Source organism: Theropithecus gelada, chromosome 3 (assembly GCF_003255815.1).
Source record: "Theropithecus gelada isolate Dixy chromosome 3, Tgel_1.0, whole genome shotgun sequence".
Classification (NCBI taxonomy): Eukaryota; Metazoa; Chordata; class Mammalia; order Primates; family Cercopithecidae; genus Theropithecus; species Theropithecus gelada.
Window position 1 is genome coordinate 94,171,073 of NC_037670.1, and position 27,821 is coordinate 94,198,893.

General features: G+C 36.7%; 1 protein-coding gene across 21 annotated transcripts in view; it reads right to left on the bottom strand.

Annotated features, from left to right (window-relative positions):
* The window catches only part of HDAC9 (histone deacetylase 9), a 910,741-nt gene that overhangs the window by 406,682 nt on the left and 476,238 nt on the right, over positions 1 to 27,821 (bottom strand). For all 21 annotated transcript variants that reach the window (XM_025379211.1, XM_025379208.1, XM_025379210.1 and 18 more), the window contains one exon: positions 921 to 1,162. In XM_025379211.1, the coding sequence (XP_025234996.1) occupies positions 921 to 1,162 (242 nt within the window). The remainder of the gene's footprint in view (positions 1 to 920; positions 1,163 to 27,821) is intronic.

A 27,821-nucleotide genomic window follows, 5' to 3' on the forward strand; every position in this document is an offset into this window, starting at 1 on the left:
ACATTCATAAATTAGCAAGTGTTTGTCATCTTTGAAAGAGTTGTATATAAAAATAAAATTTTTATTGTGAATCTTTGCTGCTTTTCTCTGTCATAATAAATTCAAATTAAATAGCCTTGTTTCAACTGTCTTTGTCAAGAAGTTGTGAGATGTTTTACAAATAAAGCTAAAGTAATATTTATCTCTGGAGATACAAAATAAAAAAACAGACACTTCTAATATTATTTGATAATAAGCTATTATTTTAAATTCTGGAATATGGATATATTTGTGCTAGAATAATTTAAACAACTTTAGTCTCAAATTGCCAACTACTCCCAAATACTTTCAATAAATCTTACCTACAGTCGATAAAAACATTTGTACCAGTTTCTCCATTTATAACTCCTTCAAGCTTTTTATTATACTATTATTTTGAATGTATACATTATGAGTTTTTTTCTGTAAGGAAGATTAGGACATACTCAGAACATCTACTTATACACCATGTTTGTTTTTCAAAAACAGCTGTCTTCATATAAGGTGACTAATTTATCCTTTCTCACAAATAGTATATGTAGACTCTTCAGAAATGAAATATAAAATGGGTCTTCTAGGCTCATGCTTCTTCCTGGTGGAGAACAGATGGGGCAAATGAACAAAATCACGTAGGAGAGAACCTAAAATTAGGATAGGAAGTTACTATTCCCTACTATTGATTCCATATGCTAAAGGATAAAGAAGGTCCCTCTGAGAAGCAAAACAGGTTTTAACAGGTACTTACCCAAAGTTTTCACTAGTAAAATCACAATTCCCTTCAAGCCATATATCCATGTCTTAATCACAGTGAATCTACCCGCAAAGTGTTCCCATGGGCACTGCTCATGCCCACCACGGTGCAGATTCCTGAGTAAGGTCACAGACAAAGAAGCATTTGCTACCTTGATATGCTCCTGAAGCTGAGCCTGGTGCTGCCGTGTCAAGTTCTCATGCTGCTTCTGAAACTCTGCTATCAGGAGCTGCTTCTGGATTTGTTGCTGCTGCTGGATAAGAAGTAATTCCTGCTGCAATTGCTTCTCACGGACAACAGGGTCCACCACGGGCATCATCATCCTGAGGTCTGTCCTTAGGTCTAAAGGTGAGATGGGCTCCAGGCCCACAGGAACTTCTGACTTCACATCCACTAAAGAACCAGAAAAAAAGGGAAATGGAGTGGAGGAGGTTAATAGAGGATTGGAAATTAGCACATTGATTTGGAAACAAATAAAAAGTATAAGACATTATACCCTGTACAACAAATTTTATGCCAATGACTCTAGCCATTTCTTTATAATGATGATATAAAGGCATTTGTACATTAGTTTTGATAAATGGGCCATAGGCTAATTTCAGCAATTTGCACTCTTCCATGAATCTTCCACAATTCCCTTTTACAAACAGATGATTTCAATTGCTCTCTGGTATCGGCCATTCATAAAACTTATTCTACTGAACCCCTAACAACAATCAAGTCAGCGAGGACAAAAAAAAAAAAAATGGAATTATGTTGAGGAAAAGATGCCCTAAGAGAGAACTTCCACCATGACTAAATTTGTACACTTAAGAACATCTTCCTTTGTAATCAGAGTCAGAAGATATCTTAAACTTTACAAAGTAAAGGTTGTAATATAATGTATTTGCAGCACTATTGGATGTACCAAAGACAGAATACAAAACTGCAGCTAAAATGTGGAAAATGGTGATTAACCACAGCAATGGTGCCAGATCCAAACATCAAGGATGAAAGTAGCCAAGTTTCTAAGTCCTGATGTTTAAATGGTAACAATCTGTATCTCAGCTACCTCACTCCTAAAATAAATAAGGTGGAAAAAGTATGAGGAAACTTAAAACAAGTATTTAATCAAACCACTGGAGTAAAAAAAGATTTGATGATCTGAGAATAACTATAGATGATAATATTTAAATTTATACAAATTAAATTAGAAAATAGATATAAAATTCTTAGCAAAAACTCTTAGTAGATAAGAATGCTGCTTTCTAAAGGCTTAGTTTAAGCAGAAAAACTCACAGACAGGGTAGATATCCAAATATATCATTTATTTATTGTTGGTGTCCATTCTGATATTCTGAATGACCAGCATCCATGCCAATCTGGTTGTTAAATATTTTGAATATGACCCTTACCCACAAGAATCAGGAAAATTGTGTAGTTCACTGTAAAAGGTTAAGCTAAAGACAACAGGAATTTTGGAGTGGAAATTGGCAAACTGGATTCCATGGCTTATCAAAAGAGGCCAGTCACTACTCAGATAAAAACAATTATTGGTGGGAGTTGATGGGAGAAAAGAAAATACAGATCCAGTGTAGACAGAAATAATTGTTAACTGAAAATTAAATTGAAATATTTTTGCGGGGGTGGAGAGCTCACTTTTTCACCCAGGCTGTAGTGCAGTGGTGCAATTATAGCTCAATGCAGCCTAGAACTTCCTGGCTCAAGGGATCCTTCTGCCTCAGCCTCTCAAGCATCTGGGACTTTAGGTGCATATTACCATGACCAGCTAAATTTTCTTATTTTTTTTATAGCTGGGGTCAGGGTAGTGGGGAGCTGGGGTGGTATCTTGCTATGTTGCCAAAGCCGGTCTTGAATTCCTGACCTCAAGTGATCCTCCTGCCTGACAGGCTCCCAAGTTCTGAGATTATAGGCACGAGTAACAGCACCAGGCTCTTCAAAAGTTTTAAATACTCCAGGAACCAAACAAAATGCTTCAATCTTTACATGTACCGGTTTTCAAATTCTGCTCTATAATCTAAATGCTTATTTGATTCTTTCATGTGTGTAACTTTGAAGATGTTATTAATTTCCCTAGGCCTCTGTTCCCTCATCTGTAACCTGGAGATAATAATAGTAAGTACTAAGAGCATGTAGCACAACCCTTAACAGATGTTTGTTTTTGCTTTTTTATTATATAAAAATGGAAATTTCTTATATATTAAAATAAACCATCAATAGTAAGTAGCTAACAAAACAAAAATATTTGAAACAAATATGAAAATAAAATGGTATATAATTTCTATTAAATATTAGAAAATAAACACTAAAACATCTAGATCAAAACAAATAAAAGAATACAACAACTGAAAATCACCTTCACTAGTAAAGAATTGCAAATTATGAATCGAAATAGAGCATCATTATTATCATATATATGACCCACATATATACATAAGTGTGTACAATGCCCCATTGTATAGGCTAAGCGTATGACCAAAGAGACAATTATTTATTGCAAGTGGAGCTGTCAACTGGTAAAAAACTTATGCAAAACCAACTTGGTAATACGTATCAAGAGATGTTACATATTTCTACCATTCGATTCAGGTTTATATCTCCAGGAGATAATACTAAATAGGGAAAAAAATAGTCCAACGCTATATTATTAACTAGAGTTATATTATTGTTATTGAAATCACCAACTACAAGGAAATGTCTCAGCAAAATATGTCACATCCATTTGGTAGAAAAACTATGCATTCATTAAAAATAATGTTTATGGGAACATTAAAAAAGTTGTAACATTAAATGAAAAAAGTGATATAAGTGATATTTACACTATGACAACCATTTAAAATATATACATATAAGTAATGTAGTCAAAATAGATTTATCAAACCCCTTAAAGTCCCAGGCTTCATTCTAGATGTTGGAGTTTGGTATTTTAAAAAAAGACAAAAATTCGAGCCCTTATTGAGTACATATTCTACCACGGTTTTTAAGTCACATTAGTTTTTAAATTCTAATAGCAATGACTGGTGATGTAGATAACAGAAGATGGCTGTATTTTAGATGGAAATATGAATGATTCTCCCTTTACTTTTCTATATTTTTCCAAATTGCATCTAATGCTCTATTACTATAAGTAAGTAACTTAGATTTGCAGATTCCAGTTTGGAAACTACAAAGTTAATTTTCCATGCGAATTTAAGAGTTATTTTCAGTGAGGAAAAAGGCTAACAGAAATCCTGTCTACAGATGTTAAGGCTTCATATACTTAAATGTTCTTGCTGGTCATCTGAGTTGAATATCCATGTGCATGTGCCTGTGCTTATAGACTGATAGCAATCTTGGGTTGCTAACATTGGTTATTGTGCCATGGATTGACCAGAAGTTTGCACTGATGGTACTTTATGTGTCACTTTAACGAAAATGGGAAAATAATTTATAAATGAACTATAGTTTGATGGACATTGACTTCTCAAACATGATATCTGTGAAAGGAAAGAAAATAATCATGACAAGTTCAGATGCAAATTAGAATGATGGCCTGTAAGATCTCTTAATTGCAGCACCCAATGTAGAACTTTTAGTCAAGGCTCTAGAGTAACATGAGATTTTGAACATTAATTTAAAGAGTTGGCATAATTCCAACCAAAAGCAATGGCAGTTAAAGATATATTTCATTTTTACATTAAAAAGGCCAACTATAGCCTTCAGCTTTTACATGGAAATCCCAAAAAACAAAGGTCAGAACTTAACCCTATAAAGACAAAATGTAAAAATTCAAGAGACCCTGGGGTCTCTTCTTGCTGGCATTCTTGTTATCCATGAACTACAAACATCAAACCTCTAAAAAAATTTTTTTAAGATAAGAAAAAAAGTCCTACAAGTCTCTGAAACAGTTATTGTAAACCTCAAAGGGTAATTTGACTTCTTAACCTGCTATCCCAACAGAAATGATTGTGTCTAACTGCTTGCCTTTGTTCAGAGACTAATCACTAAATTGTGAAAAATCACCCTCAACTTACAAAAACTGCTCTTGATTATAAATAATTGCCCAAGACTGAGAGAAAGTGGCAGGCAAGATCCCAGTCTTTCATCCAATTTATTCAGCAGCAATCCACATTCCATTTGTCTAGACTAAATATAGCAGCGTTTATACAAGAAATCAATAGTGCTTGCACAGAGGAGAGCAAAGGCATGAATATTTCATCAAACTCAGAGAGAAATGGCAATCAGCACACTGATGGTTCTGTGTAGGTCATCTTTGGCCCGCTAGATTAGTTCCTGTTACTTGGACAATAGCTCATCTCTGCCTAATCATAATCATATCATAGCCATTCTTTCTATTTTTAACATTAATTGCATTGTGGGTGACAAAGGCTCATCATATTCCAAAAGGAATGTTGGATTTTTCTTACATCTTTTGTGACAGGCTGATAAGTCTCCCCAGGAGAAATAATAGTAACACAATACCAGGGCTGAGTTTCAACAAGTTACAGTCACTTTTACATCCCAGTATGTCTAAGAAAGGGCATTGTCCATAGCTGCCATATTATCATAATTAGAAATCAACTTACAGGGAAAAATTAACCACCATTTTTAACAATGGATAAATGGAATCATCTCTGTTCACAACATTCCTTGTCTGGGAACATGCAAATTCCTCAAAAATTACTTAGAGCAGGTGGCCAGTGATGCATATGTTATATTAGAAGGAAGTTGATGACAGCAAATATTAGTATTCACATTAGTCGTAAATAAAACATGTTTTTTAAACTGATCTCAAGACCTCTTGACACATGTAAGAAAGGACTATGATTTAGCTAGCTTTATTTGGACTCACCTTGCTTGTCTGAGGTTGCAAATAAATGCAAATGTATGCTATATTTATTATATTTCTATTATATGATTCACATTATTATATACCAAATGCCCAGTCAGAACATTTCCACATATATGTTAACTAGTCTTAATTATTACCTTACAAAGTCCTGTCCATTCTTGACAGTGTCTGTCTTATTTGTTCAATAGTTATTCCTTCTTTTTAATGTTTACAAGCTCAAGTGATTTTTAAGAAACATTTTGGTTTTTAGTGAACTTGTAAACGAAAGAGCTCTCATTTCAAAATAAAACCAAAATCCCAAATCATATAGGTGTTTATAATAATCCCATTTATTTGAGCATGAACACGAACATTCACGTTTAGCTTTAAATTTCTGTAACAATTTTTTTTTTTTAATTCAAAGGTCATTAAAGAGTTCATTCAGAGTACTAAAGATAATCTAGTTACCATGGAGTATTGGTTACTTCTTCACTTTAGATGCTATTATTCATAGTATAATAAAACAGAATTTTCATATGTTCAAAAACTGGACTCTGGTTGCTACTTTATCAGTTGCCTTAAGCAAGATGCCATCCATTTTAATGTTTTAAGTAAACAACTTGCAAACTTCACGCATGAAAACATTTTAAGAATACACAATTTTGTGCATGTACAACCATATGGCCCTTCTCAAAGCAGGAGAGTTCAAAATAATAGATTTTCTCACACACACACACACACACGGGCATGGACAAAATCTCACCACAAACTCATATATACCAATTATTTAGTTAGGTTTTCCACTGAAAAAGGTGCTATAAAAATTGAAACCATGTTTAACAGCTTCAGTTAATATTCATAATTACAGAGGCCACAACTTGGTTATATCAACAATGCTGCCCAGAGCCATTTTATTCTTAAGTTCTTTTTACCTGGGAAATGGTTGTTCACAACACTGGCAATGGGACACATGAACTAAAATTTCTGGATTTGGGGATATACAAATGCTACTCTGATTATCTATTCTGCTTCTTCTGTTCCTCCCTTTATGCATGGAAACCTGTGAGAGTTTGGGCATGCTAACTCCATGGGAAGAGGCTGCCTTCTATACTGTTTTCTGCTTTAACAATGTTCAACCAAGTATGTATTTAATATCAGTAGTTAGGGTCCAGAAAAGATTGTGGAACAGCTGTCTCAAGGTTTCCTTAATGTGTGATCCATAACAATAGTTTACTACAAATTCTGCAGAAAAACCCTTATACAAAATTTCAACAGGAGTAGATATCTTCCATCAACTCCTTTTCATTTTATCATTCTATCATTAACATTTTCATTTTTCTGTTCTTTGTTGCAGACTTTAATATTTGCCATGGCAGGCTGGTTCTATTAAATTACATTTACATGTATCAAGATGATAACATGTCATCTCTAAAACTCTGATCAATACCAAGATGTGCACTGATGCTAACTTAGCAGGTGGTGTTAGAGATTACTTTCTCCTCTATGACATGTGAGGCCTTACCCTACTGTTTCTGTACTTTTTCAGCAAATCAAAATCAATAAGGAGTAACTTCCTATAGAAATACTCAATACCAATTAGGAAGTTATCTGGTTTAAACTGTGACTCAAACTCTGTGCACGTACATATGCAATTCTACCAGTCATCTGGTCTGCTAACCTAACACAGTTTTCACTGGGAGCCTTCTCCAAAAGAAAATGAAGAGGTCTTGAGGACTAAAGATCCATGAGTAGCACATTGCAGTCTTTGTTCTAACCATACCATCTCATGCTGAAATATTAACCCGCATTGAAGAATCTAAGAAGAGTTTTCTCTGGGACGGCAATGAGAAATACCTAGCTTTCCAGAATTCAAGGATGCTAGCGCCACTTCTTTACTATTGGTTATGTTCCTTGCCTGATAAATGTCCCCCAAAAAGTCAGACGTTATCTTCCATACCAGTTTATATTTCCCTCGGATGATGAATGTGGCCTTGGAATCACTGCTTCTAGCCATCCTGAAATACGATGATGAGGGACTGGGGCCAGGCCTCTAATCCTCTGCAGAGAAGGGGCCTCCAGGGCTGGCCTACAGAGCGAAGCTACTGAGAAGAGTGACAGAAAACAGAAAACAGGTTTTCTTCGGGTAACATGGCCCAAAATCCACCTGGAGAAAGCTGATCACCTCTGCTCAGTAGTGCTTCTTTCCGCAGGCTAACATGTGTGAAGGAGTCATCACGAACAGCAGGCCAAAACACCTTCGATATCATTGGGTGGAAAAGAGGAGAATGAATTAGGGCTGCACTACAGCTCAGAAGAAGCCCAGTCAAAGCTCAAACATTTTCCCTCAGTTTGTGGAGGTCACTCACCACCTTGTTTCTCTGGCTTCAACATCACAAAATACTCACAGTTCCCTGAAGCTGCTAGGTCTGGAGCAGAGCACTCTGGGAAAGGGATCTTTGGGATTCTAGCTCCTGAAGGTCAAGCTAAGCTGGTGGGGATGGAGGTAGAGATGCAGGTGGAGGCAGAAGTGGGGGCATGAGCAGGGAGGATGTGTGTGTTGAGGGGAGAGGGGACAGCTGTCAAGGATTTTTTATTTTTTATTTTTTTTAACAACTCATTTTTTTCCAGTCTCATTCTTTCTATCCATGCTATGTATTATGGATTGGGTTTCGTAAATACTGTTTGCCCCAACAAATTTTACCACGGACAAGTTTCACCAACACCTCTCTAGGCTTATCTCTTGCTACCGTTTTTGGAGGCTAAACCACAGTCTCTAACATATAGTTTCCTTCCTGCCTTTCACCCTATGTTTCTTGCCCGTGTCTTCCTTCTTTATCAACTTAATTCAACAAACATTTTTTGAGCATATGCTATTACTCTGCTAAACACAATGAAAATAAAAATAAAAAGTATAATGTGGTCCCCGCTTGCCAAAGCTCACAATAAAGTACATATAAAATGGGGTTGGGCAGGGTGGGGCAAGGTAATCAGGTTCTGTGAATAGGAGAAAGGCATGAGAGAGGCATACAACTGAAAAATAATGTCCTATGTCATTTGTTACGGAGAAATTTTGAAAAAGAGAAACCACTGACTATTTCAGGTAAAGTCAGAAAAGGCTTCACAAAGAAAGCATGTTTGCCTAACCCTCCCTACGCCACCAAAAACACAGAGATGTGAACTCAGGGCCGAAGAGCATATACACAGGAACAGGAAAAGAAAAAGGAAACTGCAAATGACTTGTGATTGGACTCTACTAGGCAAAGGTGGAATGAAAGGTCAGAAAGGTAGACAGGAGACCTGGTTATTTCACAAAACAAGCAGTGTGGCAGAAGCCATGGCCACCAGTGTCAGAGAGACAAGTTATTCAACCCCTCAGCAGCCTCTGAGTTTATTCCCTTACAAAATCTGGCCTATTTAGTTGTGAGATGTAAATGAGACTTTAAAAACTTTCCCTTATTTTGTGAACACTAACTGACATATTGACATCAGATGATTTAAAGTAGAATAAAGGCATGAAGGAACAGTTTATGTCTGGTGGAAGTATGTCATGGAATGGGAAACAAATGGAAAAGAATCTCTCTCTCTCTTTCTCTCTCTCTCTCTCACATTTTCTCTCTCTCTGCAGATCCCTTCCATTCCTAGGGCTTTGCTTCCTCTATGTTGACAATTCTATCTCCAGCTTAAACATCTATTCCACCAAATGTGCAACTCATATGTACAGGTACTACTGGGACTCTCTTTAGCTGTCTCTTACTGTTCTTTTCTCCAGTATCCCCATTTTTTTTTTAATCATTGAAGACACAGGAGAAACAGAAGTGATAGTGACTCCTCTCTCTTCTATTATCTATATCTAATTGACAGAAATTAACTTTCCTACTCCTAATTTTTTTTTTTGAGACGAAGTCTCACTCTGACAGCTGGAGTACAGTGGCCCGATCCGGGTTCAAGTGATTCTCCTGCGTCAGCCGCCCGAGTACCTGGGACTACAGGTGTGTGCCACCATGCCTGGCTAATTTTTGTATTTTTAGTGGAGATGGGGTTTTACTACATTGGCCAGGCTGGTTTTGAACTCCTGACCTCAAGTGATCCTCCACCTCTGCCTCCCAAAGTGCTGGGATTACAGAGGTGAGTCACCCCGACTGGCCCCTACTCCTAAATAGTTTTTGAAGCCATCAAGGTCTCTCCACCACCGCTGCCTGTTTTATTGAAGTACTTCTTTTAGGTTTCTGGCTAACACTCATCAGTGGAGCCTTTGTCTCTAACACGGCTGGCCTGTTTCTCCATAGTGTGCTTTCTCTGTATAGCTGGGGTCAGGGTAGTGGGAGCTGGGGTAGTATCTTGCTATGTTGCCAGCCTCAATACTACCTGTCCTCCACTCACTCAAGTCACACAGATTTTTCAGTTCCTTAAACATGCTGTGCACTCCAGGGTCTCAGAGATTTTCCATATATGTTCTCTATTCCTAAAACCTTTTCCCCAATACCAACACATTTCTCTAGATTAGTCCTATCCTTCATATCTTAGCTAAATCATGATTTAATATAGATGTTTTTCTTAGTTTTATTTAATTTTCCCAATACATTTCTCAGTTCTTTTCATAACATTCATTTGTCTATCTTTGCCACTATTCCGAATTTCATGAGGGCAGGGACTATGTTTTCAGTGCTTAGCACAACATGAAAACATAGTAAGGCCTCAGTGCATGTGTGGAATGAATGAATGAATAAATGAATGAATAATAGTCTCAAGAATATTATGGGAATAAAATTAGTAACACATGTATACATCTGCATGTATATGTTCACATACACACATACCCAATTAAAATCCTAAAGCAACTACTTACTGGGCTTTTTGACTGTTTGAATTAAAAAATATGCTATTTTACTACTTAAATTTTTAAGTTAATGCATTTCTGGCAACACTGCATAAGTATCTGAAAACAATCTGAAAAGTTTTTCCACCCAAGGTGTCATTTTGCATTTCCTAGACTCCACCATATCTCTTAAAATTCAATGTGCTGACACATGACAACCATCACAATGGAGTAAGTGAACAGTGAGGAAAAGAAAACTTACCCATTCATGCTGTTTGCCTTAGTAGGGATAATCAAGTATAGGCCACATCGTGAATTATTTAAATAATAATGCCTAATTCATGATTGAATACTCCATGTTATATTATTGAAAATTACACCAGAACTGGTAAGCTGCAAGCTAAGAGTTTTTTTTTTCAAATCTTCCATTTTAAAGATAAATAATTAAATTAATAAATGTAAATCTAAAAGGTAAATCCTTTTAAAGTTATTTAATCAAAATTCTTTGACATTTTAGCTAAAATAACCAACAGTTGAATTTTGAATTTTTTTTTGAGACATGCTGAAATGCTTATTACTGAAGGCTCTTCATTAAAATGTGTAGTCTTGAAAGGCAATTTTTTTCAGGAAAAGTAAATTAAGAAGTTTGAATTTGCTATCACCAAAAATAGAAATTGGGAAAACATGTGACGGCAGTGGCTGGTCTGCCCAGAAGGGCTGCTGCCATGACACCAGCTGCAGTGGGGGCGGGGGCTGCCCACTCCATGTAGCCCGCAGGAGCTGGGAACAGGCGGGAGCCCCGCCTGACTCCGAGTTGAGGGGCAGAAGCCCCACCCTCCTAGGTGCAGCTGCAGCTGTGGACCCAGGTATCCCTGTGCACAGTCGGGGACCTGGTAGGTCCTCTGCTCCCCACAGGCTTGGAACCGCTTGCTCCCGCTGCCTGGCCTCTCCATGCTCCCAGCACTCGCTCTGATTTCGAAGGCAAGGTTCAGGTCAAGCCCAGGCACTGTCGCAACCCGGCTGGGTATGTGCATGCTCAGGGCAGCACTGACCCGCCAGTCCCCTGCTGTCTTGGCCTTCTCTGGACTTGGGCACCAATAAGCATAAGAAGAAGAATGAGGGCAGCTCAACAGGGGCCTGCAGGTGCCCCTCGGCAGCAACAGCCTGGGAACCGTGAACGACATGATTGATGGCAGCAGGAGGCAGACAAGTTCCTGGGTAGAAAGGGGAGGGTCCCTGGTGAAGCCCACCTTCAAGCCAGGGACAGTCAAAAGCCTAGGGGCCAGACCGTCAGTTCCGTGGACCAGAGTGAGAACTTGCGGTGCTTTATCCGGGCCCACCCATGGCCGTCCATGGACCAATTAACACGCACTCCCTCTCCTCTGAAGTGCATAACCCTGGACTCAGACGGACTCAGGCAGAGGATGGGACAACCTGCTTGCCGATAGAAGCTACCCGTTCTAGGTCACCTCTCCGCTGAGGGCTGCACAGACGTCTGGACTACTAACTGTGGGAAGGAGCTACCCACTGCAGGTCTCCTCTCCACTGAGAGCTGGACACGTGTTGGGATGACCTGCCTGGAGAAAGGAGCTAACCACTGTGGGTCTCCTCTCCACTGAGAGCTGGACACTCGTCAGGATGACCTGCTTGCAGAAAGGAGCTGCCCATTTGGGGTCTCTTGAGAACTGTTCTGCCGATCAGTGAAGCTCCTCTTCGCTTTGCTCAGCCTCCAGCTGTCCGCATACCTCATTCTTCCTGGGTATGAAACAAGAACTCGGGACACATCAAATGGCGGGACTAAAAGAACTGTAACACAAACAGGGCTGAAACACGCCCTCCCGCTTGTCATGTTGTGGGCCATGAGGAGACAGGGGCTGTGGCCCTTTGGGGAGCCCCCCGGCTCCCTGAGCCAGGGCTGTGACACTCTCTTTGGGGTTCAGTGGTTCCAGGCATCTCCAAGTTTCTGGGTGCCACTATGTTCCCTTCATCCAGACACGGTTGCCCACAGCAGAAGCCACGTGCAGTACATGTGCTCCAGCCTCAGCCTCCTCGCATGGAGCTGGCACCTGCGCTATTGCCTGGAGCTGCCTGCCCACCACAGCAGCCAGTGTGCCTGGCTGTGTACAGTGGCTAGACCCTGCACTCACTCACCCACACACCCCTCACCGTTTCACGCCTTGCTAGTACTTGGCAGGTGTGGGATCTGGGCTGGTAGCAAGAGCCGAGTGCAGTCTGTTGAGTCAAGCGAGTGGAAAGAAACGGGCACGAGCGATACTCAGGCAGAAGGCACCACCTGCCACAGAGGTTTCTGGCTGGTGAAGCAACACCCTAGGGATCCCGTGACATAAGCAACACAGCCTCAGTTTGATAACAATACTGCCCAAATTGCACTTTAGTAATGCAGATAGTTTTAGCTGCTTTTCCACTATTAATATGATAACATTATCATGGAATAAAAAGAATTACTAAATTATCAAACATGAAAGAATCATTTTATAACAAGAATTATTTAAACTGACTAATCCAGAAATACAATTCTCCCTCAGTGATTCTGTTCAAGTTATCCATGTCTTTAGTTTCTTAAAGTGAACTACTACATGGCATAAATGAAAAGAAAAAAAAATGCAATAAGCAACCTGTGCTTTGATTTACTATTCTCTTATTTCCCAGGGGTCTGAACAGGAAACAAAAATAACCACAAATGACTAAAATATCAGTAGGCCTTGAAATATCAACATTTAATTTACAGCAAGCTAACTTCTTACTCAAAGCCTTTACTATTCTGATTTACTTAATTCAAACTCCCTGTCTGCAAATATGCTTTTGAATTAAGCAGTCATAACAAACCATAACACAAACATGAACTGCTAACTAATTTCTAATGGCCACTTAGTTCTAAAGTATCGCAATGTTTGCTAGTTCTTTACTATTTAAGAACTGGGTAAAAGCTTTATTCAGCTCCTTGCACTATGGAAACAAAATCAACCCAATTTATGGGACTCCAAGGTAATAGAAGCTAAGAACTTACATTAGTTTGTAATCCATATTATTTTGTAATTTGAGATTAGAATTCAATTTATATAAAGGTACCTGAAAATGAAATCTTGACAAGATTTGAAATTTTAATGTTTTAAAATAGAAAATACAGGTAATAATTTAAAAGACTTACTTATTTAGCCAGATCCAACACTCTTCCTCTGGGATCTAAAGTAAATTGACTTTTAAAGGAACTATGAGGAAGATGGTGCAAACCGTCCCCTTTCCCATATTTTTTCTACAACTTATATTTTCTTCTAGGTCACAGACAAATACTTGGAGTTATAAGGAAATCCTCTGCCTCAAATATAGGGTTTCAAAATGAGAGGGAAGTTTTCTAGTCATTTGAAATAGCTATTTGTCATATTTGAATATGACAAATAGTCATTTGTGAAAATGACATGTTTGTGAATATGACAAAATAGTCAAATTTCCAATTTGACTATTTCAAATAGCTATTTCAAATGACTAACAAAACTTTCCTCTCATTATGCAATCCTAATATTTGAGGCAAGGGATTCCCTTATAACTTCAGAACCTAGTATATTATGTAGCTTATACTATAAATTTAATAAACGTTAGTTGAATAAATGATTGTTCTTAGCAAATACCCTTCTCTAGCAACATTCTTTCTGAACAAATTACTCAGCAAATAAACTTTTTCAAAATGTTCCCACTCTTCTATCAGGAACTCTTGCTTACAAAAGCACAACACTATGTGCTATTTTGACAGAAAAAAAAAAAAGTTTTATCAGTGCGTGCTTCCTGCCACCAAGAAAGAATTACCTTTAGCCAGCACAAAATAGTTGAATATTTTCTGAAAGCCTCAATGCTTAATATGTTTAAGACAACAACATACATGAAAATATGCAGGAAAAGTAGGAAAAACAAAGCTGAAATGCCATGTGTGATACCTCCCTTCTTCTCCTCTGCGATTCAGACCATGTCTTTGCCTTTTCTCTGCTCTAATCTTTTCAGTCCTGCAGAACAGGAATAGGGTTTCAACCAATGCTCTTATCTTTTCTCCAGAATTCAGATGTTTTCTAGTTCTGAGTAAATCTTTATTACCAAAAAAAAAAAAAGCTTAAAGCCCCACTGAAACTCCTAATATAGGACTGCACTGGCTTTTAGAAAAGAAAAACATTTCTTTAAATGGCTGGATATTTTCTTATTATCTTTAAAAAAATCTTACGAATAGTTCCAACATATAAAACCAACACGAGTGCAAATATTTTAGAAAAGAGGGAGAGGAAGAACCAACATTCTATCCTCTCACTTCCTCCCCTATTCCTTTCCCCCAGGGAATCCAGACTCCATGGAACTCAGTTTGAAAATCCGTGTTATAAGGGCATTATTTGTTTATTTTGCCAAATTCCAATCACAGGCAAATTACATTACTGTTTTTTCAAAGAAAATGCCACTCTTGTTTATGAGAATTGAAATTACGGGAATTTTAAAATTTTGAATTAAAAATAATAAAGTTATACTCTGTACATACGATTTAGAAAAAAATTGAATGTTAAAACATTTTAAAAATTCATGTAATGTGCTCATATTTCAAGCCTTGCCAAGCTAAATGGATTGGCAGTTATATTTATGTTATTGCCACATGGTGGCACCACTTTTGCTCTTAAAGAGAAATACCCAGTAACCTTTGTCAGGAAGCACTTTGGATATGTGAGTTTTAAAATAGGTGAGTTTTCATGTCCTAAGCATTATAGTAAAATGTGATGTCCCTATATGTACTGATTCCAAGTTTGGTTTTCCAAACATGGGTAAGCACAAAGAGTAACAGCATAATTTTGGCCAGTCTCCCAAGTTTCTCTTATTCTAATTTGAATTATGGAACCAACACTAATTACAGCACTTACTGTGTAACAAATATTGTTCTGAATGCTTTATAAAGTAAATATTTATTCAATTCTTCTTTATGAGGTTGCAATATCTAGTAACCTATGGAGCAGATGTGATTAGGATTCTTATTTACAAATGAGGAAAATGGAGGCCACAGAGGAACTTGGCCAAGGTCACACACCCACTAAGAGGTACAACAGGAATCAGAACACACACTGTCCAGCTCCAGCATCCATGATCTTAACCACTCCATTCCGATTCTATTTGACTTCTACAAAATAGGCTTTTCATTTTATTTCTACACATTTCACTCTGGAGTATACCTTGATACAGATGAAACTGAAAAATTTTTGTTAAAATAATATTACATATTTTTGTTTTTAAAGGTGAAGAAAAACATTTGTTCATAATTGTCAATATATTCCACAGAGACATGTGTAACTGAATATATTTCTTCATATTTTGACACATTTCTGTATTTTCAGGTGAGTCTAAAGCATCTTTCTTACACGTGTATTTCAGCACTCCTTTTAAGGAACAATTCTGTACTTAAGAATTCCAAATTTGATATTTCACCCTTTTCTTTTAGCTATGCAAAATTTTATTGAGTCTAGGCAATTAGCATTTTTTTTTTTTTTGGTTTTGTTTTTATTTTCCTTAAATTCATTATGGCTTTACTCTCCAATCTGTGAATCTAGTGATTCACAGGTAAAGACTGCCTGGTAATGAAACCACCTTTGGTACTTGATTAACTAAATCCCATTGGGTTATATCAGACAGACAGAGAGACTAAATCATAATTAACTGTAAACAGTGTTAATGAGGTTTGGGTGTATTGTTCATAAATTTTGAGATTATTTTTTAATTGAAGAAAGTAGTAACAAAAAGGAAGAGGCAGCTGTTTTTTGACAGTATGAGAAAAGATTTGAAAAGACAGACTGTGATGGTCTATTTTTTTTAATTTCAGTTTTTTTTTTTTTTTTTTTGGTTCCTTGTGCATCATAAAAGACAATTACTGGCCATTAAGGCACAACTAATTAGAGAAACAGAAGGTTCTACCACAAAGAAGAGCCTAAAGCTGTCAGAAAAATCCACTTTTTACATATACCTAAATAAATAAATATCTGTGCATTAATTGAAGACATTCATAATTTGGCATAAGAAAATGTAATAATTCTTCTCTGTGGCTTCTATTTAATTAGACTGTCATTAGAATTTCTATTTCTGGCAGAACGCATAGTATCTGTTTATAGAATTAGCCAATATTGAGAAAACCATCAGCATTACAGAATGCTTCTCAATACTCTAAGCACAGCTCTGAGATATCAGTCTGTAATTTGAGCCATACCTCTTTGTACAATCAAAGGTATAAGAAATTATTGAAAATATTTACAATGAAGGTAACCATGCAGAACAGGAGTTAGGAAACTGTGGCTCATGGGTCAAATCCAGCTTGCCTAATTTTTTAGGGCCTGCAACCTAAGAATGATTGTTACATTTTTAATGGTTGGGAAAAATTTTTTTTAAAGAAAAATATTTTGTGACATAAAAATACATGAAATTCAAATTTCAGTGTTTACAAATAAAATTTATTGGAACACAGCCACTATCATTCACTGACTTACTGTGTATAGCTGCTTTTGCACTACAAAGTCAGAATTGAATGCCACAGAAGTAGTACAGCCTGCAAAATCTCAAATATTTATTATCTCCCCTGACACAAAGTTTGCGAACTTCTGCTCCTGAGAATCAATCTATGTCCAAATTTTATTTTATTTATTTTATCTTATCTTATTTTATTATTATTATTTTTTGAGACAGAGTTTTGCTCTTGTTGCCCAGGCTAGAGTGCAATGGCATGATCTAGGCTTACTGCAACCTTCGCCTCCCGGGTTCAAGTGATTCTCCTGCCTCAGCCTCCCGAGTAGCTGGGATTACAGCTATGTACCACCATGCCCAGCTAATTTTGTATTTTTAGTAGAGATGAGGTTTCTCCATGTTGGTCAGGCTGGTCTCGAACTCCCAACCTCAGGTGATCCACCTGCCTTGGCCTCCCAAGCTTCTGGGATTACAGGTGTGAGCCACTGTGCCTGGCCCAATTTTTATTCTCATATGGTGGGATGTCCCTGTGACAATCAAATTTCCAAGCTACCTCTCTGCTGTAATGGTTGAATGAATTAGGTTAAAAGTTATCATAGTGTATTTCATCTAAAATAAAACATAGTTAGGAAATAGAATATAATGACAGGAGAACACCATGTAAAAGAAGTTCTAAGTATTTTCACTAGACTGATATATTAATTTTAGACTTTGTTGATTGCTCTTCACAATATGCAGTCAACTGGAAAACAAAAATACAAATAAGAATGATGGTACTTTAAAATGAGCAACATATGATGAGCGCTAGCTATGACTTTTGGATGGACTTTCTCTTTGAATACAGTTTTATTATTATCCCCATTTCACAGATGAGAATAATGAGCACTAGACAGCTTACAGTTAACTTTGCCATTGTCACATACACAATATTAGCTTTCAGTGTTTTTTTATCTTGCATATTTAATAATATGGTAAATACTAATTTAGAATGGTGCTAATGAAATACCCTGTATAACATTCCATACTAAAAGATTCAGGAGGGTTCTCCTAAGCTATCTCTTTTTCCATGAGACAGAGATAATATACCCTTCAATAAGCTACAAATAGAACAAATACTTGTTCAACTGAAATTTCATTTAATAAATTATAGCGAAAGGCACAAACTGTTCCAATCTGTGCAGCAGTTGCTACATAATTCCAAGCTTACAAATATATATATCTTATATATATAAACTAACAAGGCACCAGTATATTTTATAGAAACCAACATTGGAATGGGTTTTGCAAAGGGATGGTTAGAAATTAAAGGATATTCTGTTCATTTGACATTTAAATGTTTGTTAATGTGTGGGTTGATATAGTTTATTCTGAATGTTTTAAAACCTTGAGGTTTTAAAGAAACATCTTATACACTTCAAAGCTATAATAATACTATGAGTTTGGCTATCGCCCTAGTAATAGATCTGTAGTCAAACCACTACAGAAATTTTGTGCTTCATATGAAATAGTTCTGGTAGTTAAGTATTGTTTAAAAACTATGGGAAAAATATTTACCCAAATGCTGTTCCAGATATTAATGCAAATTTAAATTTATATAACCCAAGATCATAGGAAATATATTGCTAATCATAGAGTTTAGCAAAGCCGTTCTGAATCAAATGGCTTCTGCTTATTTTCCACAAAATTTATAATATAACTTAGATCAGACCAGTAGAACATGCAGTAGCTCGAGAACACATTATACAAAATTTTAAGTTCAAGCTTTTAAAAAAATGCTTTAAATGAATTGCTTGGAATTTATAAATCTTGAAGCTAAAAAGGTAAGTATTATCATGGTTAAACAAAAGAAACAAGAGAACAATAAACAGTGCAATTTTTCTCTATCCTAAGGTAAATGCTCTTGTATAGGGGTTATTCAGGTTTCCACTCCTTGCCCAGTTAGCAGGGAGAAGTATAGCGATAGAACCCCATGAGATTCCTTAGTTCAACACAGAAATTCAACCCACCACGTTAGGCCTGTCTTGGTTAGATTTATGTAGGCGGTTCACTTGGGCTTATTCCCCCCAAGATAAATTTGGCATGCTGCAGGACATACTCAAAGCCAAGGTTCACAAACTACTGGGCATGTCTGGAGAGCAGGTGGGGCTGGCACTGCAGATGTCTATTTGCATAAATGACTAAGGCACCACCTAAGAAAAACTCATCTTTAGCAAAGAGGAAGCTAGGCCTTGCGACACACTTGACCTGATAACCTCAGGACCTGAGGGAAGGTTTGATTCTGAACATACGGTACATCCTTCCTCTGTCCTCTCTCACCTCCAGGTCCTAGAGTACAAACCTACTATACCCACTACACTGCTCTGAAAATGCTTTCACCAAACTTGTTGGTAACGAATCTTTGTCTTCTTGCTTGATTCTCACAAGCATGGGATACAGTTATTTTAAAGAACAAGTAATGAATAAATTAACATCTCTATCAGTCTACTCTCAATTGCTGGCTAATGCCCAATATCTTGTCAATGTAAAGAAACAGAATTTGGCAGAAAGAACAGTGTCACCAGTTCTACTCTTGATTAGTCCACGTCTATGGATCCTGGGTTTCTCATGTATAAAACAGATAAAACCAGGGAGCTAAAATAATGATTCCCAAGGCTTTCTCTACTGCCAAAGCAGTAAAAATTGTGTGTATGTGTGTGTGATTTCCTTTTTTAGTATTTATCAGAAAGTATATCTCATGCAAAAGGCAACTGCTGTTGGCCTTCATTGACTTCTTTGGGTAAATCAATAACCACCAGAACAGGTTCTGATGTAAAGAAAGGGAGAGGTACTAGGAAGCAAGCAGGATTCCTACCAGATAAAAAATGACAGAGAATTGAAAGCAGGAACTCTGAAGAAAGCTTTCTCTAATTAAAAACTACCCCAGAACAGGCTTTGCCTGATATATAAAATTCAATTGTGGTCAAAATTGTTTTATTCCTTGATTGTGATATTTGGAAATCTCTCCTCAAACTTTCCATAATAAATAGCAAAATATTACTTTCCATTTTCTGTCTCAATGAAAACATCATTTTCTACAATAGTTGCTTCTTAAGGGGGTGGAATGCACAAAAATATCTACTTTTTGTAATTTACTTAGGAAAATAAGAATAGACATTTTCCTCACCTAAAAGGTTTTTACTATACAGCAATACAATACCCAGTTTGAGAAAAATTAGAAATATTATTCTGATCCTATGAAATATGATGGTTATTCAACAGCTCCCACATTGCTTAATAAAGAAACAGAAAACTGCCCAGAATTAGAAACCACTAAGCCAATTAAAGTTGCTAGGGTAAAACTGAAAAAAAAATTACCTAGATTATAAATATCTTAGAATACTTTTCTTTCTTTCTTTCTTTTTCTGGTTAACATAAAAAGATTTCATTACTTGCAAAGGCTTATATAAATAAAATTAAAGCAACATCACCAATTTGCTTTTATTATTTCAGTGCATTTAGATATTTCAAAATGCACCCTGTTTTATTTTTATTTTTTTTTGGCTGAAAGAATTTCCCACCTTTTTTTTTTTTCTACAGAAGTACCCTACACTGTCCAAAGCATGTAGTCCTGTTCAACAGCTAAAGAACTCTTCTCCTCCTCCCTCTCTAATTTGGCTTCAAGTCAAGGCTGTTTTTCTCATTCCAACTGTTTTGGACATATGCTGGCCCAACTAACAATGGTAAACACAGCAAGCTGTCTCTGATATGATGCTGATTAAGTAATCTTGTGAGCAAGAAGAGTTTGGATATTAAGATGCTAAGGAAAAAATTCCTCTCAGAAACTCTCTGCCCTTTGAAAAATATTTGGATTCTTGATTTTACATTATATGATAAACAAACCATAGGATACTTTTAAAGAAATACATTTATTTGGCTGGGCGCGGTGGCTCACACCTGTAATCCCAACACTTTGGGAGGCTGAGGCGGGCAGATCACCTGAGGTTGGGAGTTTGAGACCAGCCTGAATGACATGGAGAAACCCCGTCTCTACTAAAAGTACAAAATTAGCTGGGCATGGTGGTGCATGCCTGTAATCCCAGCTACTTGGAAGGCTGAGGCAGGAGAATCACTTGAACTCCGGAGGCAGAGGTTGCAATGAGCCAAATTGTGCCACTGCACTCGAGCCTGGGCAACGAGAGCAAAACTCCGCCTCGAAAAAGTAATAATAAGTAAATAAATAAATAAAATACATTTATTCGATGCTGGCTTAGGCATTTGAAATATGAAAGAAAGAGCCTAAGATGTGGTCATTATATTCATGGATTTTATAGTTTAAAATAAGGGCAAGTAGAGGAAACAGTGGAAGCCCAAAGATGAGCTTAAAATAACATTCTAAAGACGTTGCTTCGTCTTGCAGGGGAAAAAAAAAAAAAAAGGTATAAAATTGAAATTTTGAGGACTTTGAATAGTGTTTCAATAAAATCTAATGGTAAAATATTAATACAAAAGTAGTCTCTTGATGAAAAGGAATAGGTATAGAGGCCCAGTGACAATCATAAGCATGTGGTATAAGACAATTGGAAAAAATATAAACATTGTAGTGCATATAATTCCTATTTAGAATAAAAACATTAAAAATGGACATCTTCTATCCTGTTTTTGAATATTAGAATTGGGCACTTATTTTTCATTTAACTTAGACTGCTATATGCCAGCTTCCTCTCAGTATGCAAATAGAATAGACAAAACCAAATTGGAAAATAAAGCCAAGAATACAAACTGTCTTTTAAAAAATACTTGGAAGCTTAATAGAAATAAGCAAGCCCCCCAAAAAAGGGATTACCTCACACTTGAGAAAACTGTAATTTCTCATTTATTTATCAATAAAGCTCTTACTGGGTTGGTACTACCTGTAATTTGACAGACATAAAATCAGGACAGATTAATTAATTTATAACCATGGACAATTTTTTTTCAATTCTATGGTTGCAACTGTACTCAGTTTTCTTGTTTCTAAACTATGCAGGCCTTGAACATAGGAAGATGAGAATAGTCATTGTTCTCAAAAAATTTATAATCTGGCCAGGTGCAGTGGCTCACGCCTGTAATTCCACCACTTTGGGAGGCCCAGGCGGGCGGATCATGAGGTCAGGAGTTCGAGACCATCCTGGCCAACATGGTGAAACCCTGTCTCTACTAAAAATACAATTAGCTGGGTGTGGTGGCATGCACCCATAGTCCCAGCTACTTGGGTGGCTAAGGCCGGAGAATCACTTGAACCTAGGACGGAGGGGATGCAGTGAGCCATGATTGTGGCATTGCACTCCAGCCTGGCGACACGGCAAGACTCCGTCTCAAAAAAAAAAAAAAAAGCAGCAAACCAACATGGCACATGTATACTTATGTAACAAACTTGCACGTTGTGCACATGTACCCTAGAACTTAAAGTATATAAAAAAAATTGTAATCTAAGTTCGTGGGGGGGGTTGGGTGGTTCTGAGGGAATTGATGGCAAGAAAACATACCAAAGATACAGAGTATGATATGGGCAATACTGATGATTTGAACAGATAACTAGAGATGGTGACAGGTGCCATGTTTTGAGACTTTTCTCTATAAAGAATATTGTGCTAAGCACCTTAAATACATTGTGTAATCATAGAAACAGGAAAAATTAATTCTGCCTGTAGGGATTACATGAAAATTTTCTGAGTAAAAGATATTAGGGGATGGAGAGTGGGGAAATAACTAAAATAAACTAACAACAGCAACAAAAGAAGATAACAAAAACATAACCATTGAATAACTGAAGTTTTTTTTTTTATTTTTGGGGCTTATATATTTTATATTTCAAACGCTTAACACAGATAGGATGGAAAAAAAAGATGACTTTGAGAGACATTTCAAGGTATAATAGCAGGATTTGAAAATCAATTGTATAAAATAAGTAGAAATCCTTTTTTAAAAATCACTGATATATCGAGATTATAACAGTACTATTATGGCCATGTTGAACTTTTTGAAATTAATTTTAAAGTCAGCGGGCAACATCACTTGAGAGCAAAAATGGGAGCACATAAATGGAATAAACTTTTCTTAGTCATCACAAAAGTTTTCTGTCAAAATATATCATATTTACAAAATCTTAGAAAATTTGATCAGTAAGTACAACCAAAACAAATAACAAATCAATAAAACATGACCTACATAAAAAAGAACAAAATTGTTGAGCATAAATTTAACAAAAGTGCAAACCTTGTACATCGAAATTGCAAAACTGTATGGAAAGAAATTAAAGGAGATCTAAATGAACGAAAAACATTTCATTTTCATAGGTTAAAAATATTTAATATTACTGAGATAGCAATACTACCCAAATTGATCCACAAATTCCATGAAATCCCTACCAAAATTTCATCTTTTTTCCCCAGCAATTGACATACGAATCTTAAAGTTAATATGGAAATGGAAGAGACCCAGTATAGCTAAAACAACCTTAGAATGGAAGAACAATATAGAGGACTCATACTTTCCAATCTCAAAACTTATTACAAAGGTATAATAACAAACAAAGAAGTACTGGCATAAAGACAGATGTACAGATGAATGGTGTAGAATTTAGAATCCAGAAATAAAACATTATATTTATGGTTAATCAATTTTAGACAAAAATGTTAATGCAATGGGGCAAAATAATAGTTTTTCAACAAATGGTGCTGGGACAACTAATCACATACACACAGAAAACTTCAAAATGGATCATGTATTAAAATGTTAAGAGTGAAAACTACAAGAAAATACGTGAGTAAAACTTTGTGACTTTGGATTAAGCAATGGTTTATTAGGTAACAAATCAGAAGCAGAAGCAGTAAGAGAAAAACAGATAAACTGGACTACATCAAAATTAAAATTGTTGCTGAAAATAATACCACCAATCCACAGAATGGAAGAAAATAATTGCAAACCATATATCTTTAATATTCAGAGTGTATAAAATGAAATCTTACAACTCAATAATAAAAATACAAATGACCCAATTAAAAAATAAACAAGGAACTTGAAAAGACATTTCTCCAGAGAAGATATACAAATAGCCAATAAGCACTTGAAAATCACTAAACATTTTTAGTGTTTAGGGCAATGCAAATCAAAACTAAAATAAGATACCACTTCGCATGCACTAGAATGGCTATACTCAAAAAGATGTATTCTAACAAGTGTTGGCAAGTACTTACGAGTCAGCAAAACTCCACTCCTAGATAAATGCAAACAAAAAGATATCCACACAAAAACTTGTATATGAATGCTCACAGCAGTATTCTTCATGGCAGCCAAAAGGTGAAAATATACATCTGCTGATTCATTGATAAATAAAATGTGGTATATTCAAACAATGGAGTATTATTCAGCAATAATAACAACAAGTGAAGTACTGAGTTACATGCTACAATATGGGTAAATCTTAAAAACATGCTGAGTAAAGGAAGGCAGTCACAAGTGACCACATATTGTATCATTTCACTTATATCAAATGTCCAAAATGGGCAAATTTATAGAGATAAAAAAATACATTAATTACAGCTGGTAGTATGGAAAGGAGAATGGGAATTGATGCTAATGGGTCTGGGGTTTCTTTTAAAAGGGTAAAAAGTATTCTATGTTAGATTGTGGTGATGGTTGCACAACCATGTGAATATACTAAAATATACTCAATTGTATATTTTAAATAGGTGAATTTCATGTTATCTCAATAAAGCAATTAAAATAATCTAATTAAATTGTTTAGATATACTGAGATCTAGGAATAATAAAAGGTTAATATACAGAACAAAATATTTCTTCATTGAGAAACAAAGACAATCTCTGGGGAATTGGCCTATTTCCTTTAGAAATTTTAAAGTATGCTCAGTAAAGTGGCCAATGCCATATTAGTGTGCTCACTCTAGCTGTTCAGGTTACATTTTAATTCAATACATACTATTACCAGCTTCTTTTGGAGAAGCATATGTGAAAGCATCAACTTAAAATGCCACCAAAAATAACTGACGCCTTTTAATCAAGACAATGGATCTTTCTATTTCTTCTATTCTAATCACTTGAAAGTGACAGAAAAATGATTTATTTTGTTTGTTTCTTTCTTTTTATCCTCTGACACTGAAGGTTTTCTGGTTTTCTGGGGCTGACTGAGACAGTATGTAAGAACATCAGTGGTATCCTTCAAAGGCGCCAGTGTCTTAATAAAATAATCATTTCCTAATGCCGGGAGGAGAGCACGGGATGAGGTGAGGTTCAAGCAAACTTCCAAATGTGTTATCTGACCTTCATGGCCTTCTGGCTTGGCCCCTTGCCTTTTCCTTAACATCTTCTTTCTCTTTACCAAGCTAATGCTCCCTCTCTGATTCCAGGGGAGCTAGTTCTATGGTCCCCACAATTGTCATGGCATCAAAATGCTTCACCTCTGTTCATGTCCCCTCTATCAAAACAGAACAGGCCTTTAATGAGGGGGCTTAATTTGTGCACTCACTCATTCAACAAATACATACTGTTTACTGGGTGCCAATCACCGTGTTGAGTCACAAAACAAGGCATTAAGTTGAAGAGAAAAACGCATATTCCACCACACTGTAGTGAAGAAGTGCTATGTAAGAGATGTGCACAGGGCACAACAGGCACACTTCACACAACAAGGTTTTGGAACCGAGTATATGCAGGAAACCAAGCAGTTGCCACAGAGGCATACAGAGGATGTTGGTAGCACAATGGTTAGTGTTGAGGGTGGGAAGGAAGTAGAAGCTAATATGACATCACAAAGAGGTTGGGACTTTAAGAAATTAATATGTATAGAGTGAATATTCTACAACAGAAACTACTATTTCCTTTAAATCGATTTTTCTCAGTTAATTCTCACAACTCCTAGAGGTCTTTAGTATTATGATTTCTAACTCACAGGTAGAATAGCAAGAGTGAGCCGGTTATGGCCCATGCTCAATATCTCTCTGCTGACAGGTAACATATACCTAACATTATGTCAGATCAGTCTGAGCCCAATTATTTTTTATATTCTCCACGTGAATCTTGAGATCTCTAGAAATGTTTGAAATAAGAATCTTAAAAATAATAAAAAATTTGCCCCTTGGAAAGAGAAACGTGACTAAGATTTACAACAGAAGAAAGACTTGTCATTACATAGTCTTTTGCTTATCTTAGCTTTCATATCATGTCATGTATTATCTATTCAAGTGAATGAGTAAGCAATCAAAACAAATACAGGAGGACTTTAGGATTTGGGTCAGTTTGACTCCTATCTGGTATAAGACTTATTTTTAAGTGGTATAGCCAGCATTACTGCTTCTAACACACAAACATTTTTAAAAGACCTTAGAATATAATATTTGAGTATAAAAAGTATCTCAGAGACCACAGAAAAGGTTGAAAAAGTTATATTCCCAAAGCTGGTTACTAAATAATTGTTTTCATTTGGCTGAGACCCCAGGAAAGTAGGTGTCAACTACTCCCACATTCCAGACCACCTATGCAGGTTGAAAAAGGAATAACTGAACACCAGTGTGGGGGTCTTAGCTCCTTAATACTCAAAGGTATAAAAGGGCTGCAGTAAAACTGGTCAAAGAGATGGAAAAAAGAGATGGGGAATGTCTTCAGAGAGAGTTGTCAGTATGTTCCACGTCCCTACCCCCTCCTCCTCAAGGATGGTTCAGGCTTGCTTGTCCCTCACCTTAACATTAGTGAGAAGGACTTAAGATAATTCATTTAGAGAGATTTATGTTTCCTGAAGTTTTGGAGATATGATCGATTCGTTTCTCACTCAAGCCTGAGAAATCCAAAGTACAAACATCAAGGATAAGAAGGTGATTGAACCCACTTGGGCAAAGCTGACCCACCTAATCAGCAGGATGAAGGTGTGTGTGTATGTATTGTGTGCGTCAGATCTGGGCCAGGAGAGAGGGAGAATAAAACTATTGGCCTTTGCTGTCTTAGAATCTGCCCATGAAGGACACCTAGTTGGAATTCAGAAGGGAGATTCTGGAGGTGTACAGACTAATGTCCGAAGTGTGAAGAGTAAGTTGTAACTGGTCAGGCGGCGGATGCTTCTCTTAGTTCAGGGAACTGTAGATGAGTGAACCCTCAGTAAGCATCCACTAGAAAAAGAGGCAGCTTTAATCATTGGTCCAAGGCAGGGATGTCACCTCGCCCAACATGGAAGGCATTTCCCTACCTTACCTGTTCTCCTCACTTCCCAATGTCACCACTCTTAACAAGCTGGCGAAGCAGCTGTAGAACACAAAAGCTGGGGCAAACAGCAAAGCTGACCATGCCGTTCTTTTCTATTTCAGGTGTATCCATGCAGCTGGTTGAGCTAGTGAATCTGAGAAACTTTTACTGTGAAGAAAATGTCATCATTACATTGATAATTACTGAATCGAGACCATTTGAGGCTAAAGTGCTTTGATGACTTTTAATTATCTGAATGTGACCAGAAAAGTTCGTGCTCAAGTGGTGGTGAGTCAGACTTCTCTTTCAGTGCTAGTTCGAATGGGTAGAAGAGAAAGCAATTAAAGTTGGTTTTCTGTTGGTATCCTCTAAAACCCATATATTCAATATAAACATTACAATAGAGGGACTAAATCTATGTATCATCTTGGCATTATCAGAACCAAGCATTAGTATGTTAAGCTAAGCACAACTGAGTTTCCCCATCTGTAGAGTATGGTGGACACATTTAGTGAGCTAACCCTGAAATGCAGTCTTGAAATGAACCCTGCTGTATAGCTTTTAGATGACCTTGGCAGAACAAAGGCCTTGAGATATCATTTTTATTTCCTCTTACCCCTTATTTCTCTGTAGTTCCTTCACTTACCAATGGCCTGTGAAAGAAACACCAATAACCGGAAATACACTATATTTAGGAATAAATTGCTATGTTTATTTATTTTAGTAGC